Genomic DNA, 7,795 nt, shown 5'->3' with positions numbered 1-7,795 from the left:
GGGGGAGGGGGTGCGATAGCTGAGCAGGGGGGCGGGGGGCGGGGAGGCGGCAGGGGAGGAGGAGAGCACGGGTGGGCGGGCGCGGCACGTCACGGCTATTGTGGCTGTCCTGGTATATAAGGTCCCGCCGGCCCGCCGCGCTCCCCACCTTGCCTGCGTCCGCGCGAACGAGCAGATCTCCACGCAGCGAGCATCCAGAGAGTCGCGCCGCGCGCCGACGGAGCGGACATGGGCAGAGCGATGGTGGTCAGACTGGGGCTGGGGTTGCTGCTTCTGGCACTGCTCCTACCCACGCAGGTGAGACCCTGCGCTTGGTGTGGCACTGGGGCCGCGCCCTGGGGGCGTGTGCATGTGTAGGACGGGTGAAGTCCCTACCTCCGGCCGCGCACTGGGGTAGGGAAAGAATTTTGTGTAACTGACTCGGGGAATCCGCGATGTGGATTCTCTAGAGAGAGCGCCCCCTCCCCTCCCACGGAGGGTCTTCGCGCTCGCAGCGAACCACACAAAGAGAGGGGACGGTCCCCTTCGGGGAGCGTGGCACACGCCAATCCTCCACCGTCCAAACTGGTTTGGGGATCGCCCAGAAAGTCCTGGCAGTGGCTCTACCTCCCACCCGAGTCCTCAGTCCTGAAGCTTGGGTAGGGACTGCCCGACGCCACAAACTCCCACGGTGCGACCTCACTCCTCCATCCCTGGCCACCTTAGGGGCTCCATCTCAGCCTAGACCCACTATCTCTAGGGAGGCCGAGCGGCAGGACTTTTGTGTCCCGAGTCTCCGTCAGGCTTTGTCCTATTCCACCGTGGCTTCCTCTTTAGATCTGTCCCGGGAACAGATCTCATCCCCTACACCGAGGGTGGCGCTGCTCTGGCTGCGTCGGCTAGAGGGTGAAAGCGCCGCGCCCAGAAGAAGACTTGGAGCTGAGACCAGGGCGGGACTCGGAGACGCAGCCGGTGGCTTTCCACAGCCTTCCGTTCGCTCAGGAGTGTCTCCTGGGCTTCGCCCCTGAAAAGTTGGGCGCGCCAGGTCCTTGGTCCCTAGACATCCAGGCTCTTGGCTCACCTGGGAGAGCAGCCCAAGAGCTTGGTGCGCGCTAGTCTTCTCCACGGTGGGCAGGGTAACTGTACCCCATTGTCTTCTTGTTGTGGATTGCTGTGCCCGGGGGCCTTTCTCAGTACCCCTCCCCCCGAGGAGGGGCTCGGCCTCTAGAAACCGGCTGGTCTCACCCAGATTCCCTTGTCCCCAGTGCCCCTCCCCCATCGAAATGTTAAGAGAGGTTTTGGTTAAGCAAATCAAGGAAGCTTGGTGGAGAAAATTCTTAAATGCCGACTTAATAATTAACATTTAACCTTAGACTTTCAGCTTGGTGCACTCGGCTCTTTATCATTTTTTTTGTCACCTGCTGTACAGTTACCTTTGTGTACCCCGAGACAGGCTCCCTGTTTTAAACAATTTAACATAGAAACCCACTTTCTGATAGGACAGGCTCTGTCTTACACACAGTAGGCGCCAGTAAGTGTAACTGACTGGACCAGGATTTTGTGGTGGGCAGTCTACTTTGGTTACAATCTGTACATTTCTTTAGTCAATATTTGCTTAATGACCTTACGAGTGTAGAACAAAAGGAGTTAGTGCTGATGTAGGAGGGTTTATCTTTGGATCAAGGGGCGGCCGAATAAACGTGTGGCTAGACTCTTTACTTGGTGCCACGTCGTCCTCTTGCCTGTAATCGGAAGCTCTCCGCCAGCCCTGGCAAACCCTCCTTTTCAGTGAGGGCTGAAAACTCGGCTCAGCCTTTGTTCCATGACAAAGGAGAGTATCACGTGCCTCTCTGGACTGTGCTTTTTGTGGCTCGGGAAACCAGCGGTGAATATGCCACTAGGATGCTGGGACACAAGGGGAAGCCTTGGTTCTGGGCCACAGCGCAGAGCTGGTGAATTTAGCTCCAAACCCTGCCTTTTGTGACGGTGGAATGCTTTAACTGAAGTCCTCCAGCCTTAGAGCAAGGATTCTACAACATTTTTGAAATTTCGATGAAAGTCATCATTAATAACCTCTGGTGCTTGTGGTCAAACCCAAGAGCCTACACATGCTAGCAAGTGTATACTAATGCAATTATACATCCCTAGGTGGTTAGCTTCCATTTTTTCAATTGAAGATAAACATTGTGGCCAGTTTTGAGAAGGGTTATAATGTCAAGTTTTCAAAGGAACAGATGGGGATACACAATGCCCTTTTGCGTTTTAAATGTTAATATATTTCCTGGAGGTAATGGTTCCCAGGCTGTGATGGACTGTGCCCCAACAAATGCTAGTACCACAGACCTCAATCACCCCCAAGTGTGCACACCCCTCATATTATATACAAGGTTTCTTGTTTGTTGTGTGTTTTTTTTTTTTTTTTAGATAAGTACTATTGTATAGCCCTAACTGACTTAGAATTTGGTTTTTAGATCAGGCAGGACTTGAACTCAAAGAGACCCGCTTGTCTCCGCCTCCTCCTGAGCACTGGGTTCAAAGTGTGTGCCACACACAGGTTTTGTTTTCTTGAGGAAGAGTCTAGCCATAAAATCCAGGCTGGCCTTAAGTTCTAGATCTCTGTTTCAAATCCTGTGGTTACAGATCTGAGCCACCAGCTTGGCTCAATTTTAAAATGCTCCCTTGTCTAGGGTAACAGGAAACCGTGCTGTAATGCTAGCAAATCCATGTAACGTCAGAAAACACACAAAGCAGGTCTTTCCTTACATTATGCTGAATTAGAAACAGTTCGGTTCTTGGCACTTATGTAGTCCAGAGAACTCTTTGTTTTTTGAGACAGGGTTTCATGTAGCTGAGGCTGGCCTTGAACTCTTGATCCTCTGCCTCAACCTTCCGAGTGCCGAGATGATGCATCACCACCAGGCTTGAAGAACTTTGATTGTTGCTATTTGTATTCTCTAGGTACCTACATATGCAGCTCTAAAACTGAAGAACCATTTTGGTGAATGATGTAGCTGCGAGAACAATGGGAAAAAGCAGTCTTAGGGTGGGTCAGGGACTGGGGGGTGTAGTTCAGTGGTGGAGCTAATCCTTAGCATCCCTAAGTTCCTGTGTTTGTTTTCTTCTACTGCGGCAACAGAGACTATCATCTGCTTTAGTGTTATTGCAGAGTGTAAATGAAGCTAGCTGTGGGCGATTCTGAAAATTTGTTTTTTTTAAATGTATTTCAGATTTATTGCAACCAAACATCTGTTGCACCGTTTTCAAGTAACCAGAATATCTCTACTGCCCCAAATCCAACCAATGCCACCACCAGAGCAGGTGCCAGTGCCCTGCAGTCAACAGCTGGTCTCCTCGCCATCTCACTTTCTCTCCTACATTTCTACTGTTAGAGACTCAGGCCAAGAAATGTCTCTACTTCCCCATCTTCCAGACCCAGCCCAAATGGTAACCACAAGTCCAGTGTGACCCGGAAGAAACAGGTCCACATCAAATCTACTATTGCCGCACCTCAACAGAAAACATTGAGAATTCATGTGAAGGTATTATGACAGATGATGAACACCAGTATTGAATCTGATGGAGTTTTATGTTCAAGATGAAGAGATAACATCCAGTGTTGACGACGTGATTTCCTTGAACGAGGCTTAAGAAATGTGGACGTTTACTCTATCTTTAAATGAAGCATAGGATTTATGTAGAGATAAGGATGGGATGTGGGATGAAGATTCAGTTTTCATTGGCTCATTACCTGTGAGGCTATAACACAGCTAGGTGATATTAAAGGTTTCTCTGATGCTATTTATGTATATGTTGGAAGGAACTACCAGGTGTTACTTTAAATCCTCAATGTATTGTTTCATTACTACTAATTTAATATGCTAAACTCTAGGTAAAGTTCCACATTGTTGAGCTGTTCTCTTTGGAACTGAACATTTTACCCCCTCCGGTGGCTTTAAGTTCAACATTATATATGACCTTTATTAGTAATTGGCATGTGCCAGGCAACTATGGATTGGAATCCACCCCCAAATCCAGTCATCACGAATAAATCTTATTTCAAAAGTCAAATAGTAGGCATTTTCCATCATCTTTTTTCACTCAACAAGAGTGCCAGGTTCACTTAACTGGTTCCAGACAGCAGAATTACATTGACCTCAGCCAACTTCAATCACTGCTTTTTTTTCTTCGTATGTTGAGGGTTTTCATGATTTAAGGTGTGGTCTGTTAGGAAGGTAAAATTATGAATCTTGAAATCCTGAAGACAAATATGCAAAGGAGCCAAAACCATAAACCTAGTATTTGGGACATGAAGACTGGACGATAACTTGCATTGAATTCACAAAGTCTTTTATACAATTTCTGTAAATACTTTTTTTAAAGAGAAAAACAAAACAATGGATCAGAATAGCCACATTTGGAATACTTTGGTTATCAGTTCATATTTTAGATAGTTTGACATTGGTCCTGTGCCTGAAAGGGGGTTTGGTTCTACAGTTAAGTTTTTCTGACTGCCTTGATGCACACATACCTTCTATAACATAGAAAAATCTTTTGTTCGCATGGTCACACACTGATGCTTACACATTCTGGGATCTAATATGGCCACAGCAGTCTTGATAACCAGAGTCACTTTCTCCATCTTTAGAAACCTACCTGGGAACAAGCTACTGTGTGTGTGAATGAACATTCCCTCCCACCTCCTACCTGAATGCTGTACATCTATTTGATTGTATATTGTGTTTGTGTATTTATGCTTTGATTCATAGTAACTTCTCATGTTATGGAATTGATTTGCATTGAACACAAACTGTAAATAAAGGAAAGAAATGGCTGAAAGAGCAGTCTGCTGAATTGTTTTTTCAAGATAGTGTTTCTCTGTATAACAGTCCTGGCACTTGCTTTATAAACCAGGCTGGCATCAAACTCACAGAGGTCTGCCTGCCTCTGCTTCCCAAGTGCTGGGATTAAAGGTGTGCACTACTAACCACCTGGCTGTGTCTGTTGGATTTTTAAGTGTTCCTTATACAATAATTATGGGTGATCATGGCAGTTGTATAAGCCACTGAGGATGCTGTCCTTCTAACTAGGATATTACATGTCTGTTGAAAGGCCAGCTAGCAGCAGGTTTGGCCACAGAATTTCATCCCCCCACTGGTTTTTTGTTTGCTTTGAGACAGGTTCTTGCTATGTATCTACCCCTGGCTGGCCTGGAAAGCCCTGAGCTCACAGAAATCCACCTGCCTCTGCTTCATGAGTGCAGGGAATAAAGATGTGTGCACCACATCTGGCTCCAAGTTGACAGCTTTAACCCTTTAAGGTGGCATACCTACTTTCCCAACAGCTGTTTGAGTGCCAACTGTGTTTCAAGGTACCCATGACTGATGAGTTTGACTGGAGAGAATGCCTTTGAGATGAGAAAGTACCTAGGTGATGACAGCAAGCTATGTGCTGTCACTCTGAGGACAACATCAGCAGGGCTGGGCTCAGGAGCCATGTGCTGAGAAATCACATGGCCTTGACTATTGGAACTGATGTCTGAGTGACAGATGGTTATGGGGAAACCCCTAATGGGATGAAGAGTACATTCTAAGGGCCACTTCCTTATCTGCCTGGGGTCTGCAGATCACTCTGGTGTCCTAAGTTGACTGCTCACTCCTTCTTCCACACATCAAATGCATTCCTGGACTCCCAACATCTTTACTGTGATTCTGGGGCCACCAGAAAGGGTAGGCTGGAGACTACTGTCCTTAGGTGGACTTCCATACACAGCATCAGGTCCATTCCTTAAGGCTTAGATGACATAGAACACTCTGAAATTGTACCTACAGAGTACTCCATGCAACACGAAGCACACCTTGTTAGTGTTGAAGTAACTGAGGACTATTTTTTTTAATTTCTTTTTTCTTTTTTTTTCAATACACACAACTGCAGCTTCCCATCCCTCTACTTCTTCCAGTCCCTCCCCCTCTCCCCTAGGTTCACTCCTCTGTTTCCATTCAGAAAAGAACGGGTCTTCCAGGGATATCAGCCAAACACAGCATAACAAGATATAATGTGAATAAGCACAAACCGTTATATCAGGGCTAGGCAATGCAACCCAGTAGGAGGAAAAGGGTCCCAAGCGCAGGTGAAAGAGACAGCCCTACTCCCTTTATTAGGAAGAGGTCTACTTAAATTGACATGTACACTGATCACAGTTCATCTTGTCACAGATTGTTGAAGCATGTTTTGTCTACAGATAAAGAATAGCCTTTATGTCTAACATAGAAGTGTTTTGCTCACAAACAGAAACTTCCCAGTCTTAGTTACGTTAATTCCCACCCTTCTTTGTTTTTCATGTTTGTCTTAAACTTAGGGTGACCTTGCCTTAGTCTCCTGAGCCCTAGGATGGTAGCCATCACAAACATTTCTTTTGTCTTTAACTCACTATATAACCTGGGCTGGCCTTGAACTCATGGTAGTCTTCCTCTGCTTCCTGAGTGCTAGAGTTAAAGATGAGTGAGTGTCACCATGCCTGGCTTGTGTTCACACTTAGTATCCATCCTGTACCTTATAATGTTAGCCATTACTACAAATTATTAATAAATCTTAGGGGAGAGTCTAATCTAGGGTCCATATAGCTGCTACTAGTATTTATAGCTACCTTCTTCCTTACCAATCCGATATTTCCTTTCTGTCATCTAGTTGTGGTTCTTTTTTTGGTTTTGTTTTTTTGAGATGGGGTTTTCTCTGTGCTGTTTTGGAGCCTGTGCTGGAACCCGCTCTGTAGACCAGGCTGGTCTTGAACTCACAGAGATCCACCTGCCTCTGCCTCCCGAGTGCTGGGATTAAAGGTGTGTGCCACCAACGTCCAGCTAGTTGTGGTTCTTACACTGGCATAGTGACCCACGCTGCCACTTGAAGCTTGTTGTAGGTTTCTACTGACTTTAATCACAGGGCATGGTAGTGCTAAGAGAGAAGTCCTCAGATCCTCCCTGGTCCCTGGCTCCCCCTCCCCCCCTTCCTTCTATCTTCTGAGACAACGCTTCACTTTCCAGTCTGGAACTCAGGGCACTCTTCTCGCCTCAGACTCCCAGGTGGAAGGATTATGGGTGTGTGACAGCCATGCTTGGTTTACGGGTGTGTGACAGCCATGCTTGGTTTACAGGTGTGTGACAGCCATGCTTGGTTTACAGGTGTGTGTTTCAAGCTTAGTTTTCCTTAGCTTCTGTTGTGTAGTAGCCACCTAACTTCTCCTTAATAATCAGGATCAACGACGATTAGAAGAAGTCCTTCATTTGGAATTTGACACAGAAGTTTGAGGATCCCTAGGTGGGCTGTCTCAACTTCTAGTTCAATGGGATCATTGTTTGTCTCCGTATTGTTACCTGCATGGTTGGGGAAGGGATTTAGGACTGCTAGGAAAGTGCTGGGTCACTGGACTAGTTCTCTTGGAATCTTTTTTTTTTTTTTTAATTGAGACCTCTGGATAAGCAGAGCAGGAGGTCTTAGACAGGAAGTAAAATTCTGGTAATGAACCACTAGGATTAATAGTGGTGCCTATTTGCCTCTTCCATTTTCATCTTTGACTCTTGGTTCTCTGAGACTAGTGGAGAAATGGCACCATATCTAAAGCATGTATAGCTTCCTGGAGGACTCAGCCCCAGTCCTGAAAGGCATTGCTTGGCATGGTAACAGATTTTCAAAGGATGTTTTTTTGGTCAGTATGGACTACCATGAGCAAGGACAAGGATGGGTGGGAGTTTGGTCACAGCCCTGCATGCAGAGAAGGCAAATCCATATCCTGAAGAAGTCTATGTATTCAAGTAAGAACAAG

The 7,795-nt window shown here is 46.4% G+C and overlaps 1 protein-coding gene across 1 annotated transcript; it reads left to right on the top strand.

Moving 5' to 3' along the window:
• Nucleotides 1-137: 137 nt before the first annotated feature.
• On the top strand, nucleotides 138-4,815 carry Cd24 (CD24 molecule). Its single transcript, XM_040758202.1, has 2 exons — nucleotides 138-297; nucleotides 3,207-4,815. Exons 1-2 carry the CDS (start codon nucleotides 229-231, stop codon nucleotides 3,366-3,368), a joined length of 231 nt encoding a protein of 76 aa, XP_040614136.1. The 5' UTR covers nucleotides 138-228; the 3' UTR covers nucleotides 3,369-4,815.
• The last annotated feature ends 2,980 nt before the right edge of the window (nucleotides 4,816-7,795 follow it).

This window comes from Mesocricetus auratus, unplaced genomic scaffold (genome assembly GCF_017639785.1).
Source record: "Mesocricetus auratus isolate SY011 unplaced genomic scaffold, BCM_Maur_2.0 Super-Scaffold_100018, whole genome shotgun sequence".
NCBI classification, from domain to species: Eukaryota; Metazoa; Chordata; class Mammalia; order Rodentia; family Cricetidae; genus Mesocricetus; species Mesocricetus auratus.
The sequence above is the reverse complement of the archived record's forward strand: the minus strand, read 5'-3'. Positions and strand labels throughout refer to the sequence as shown.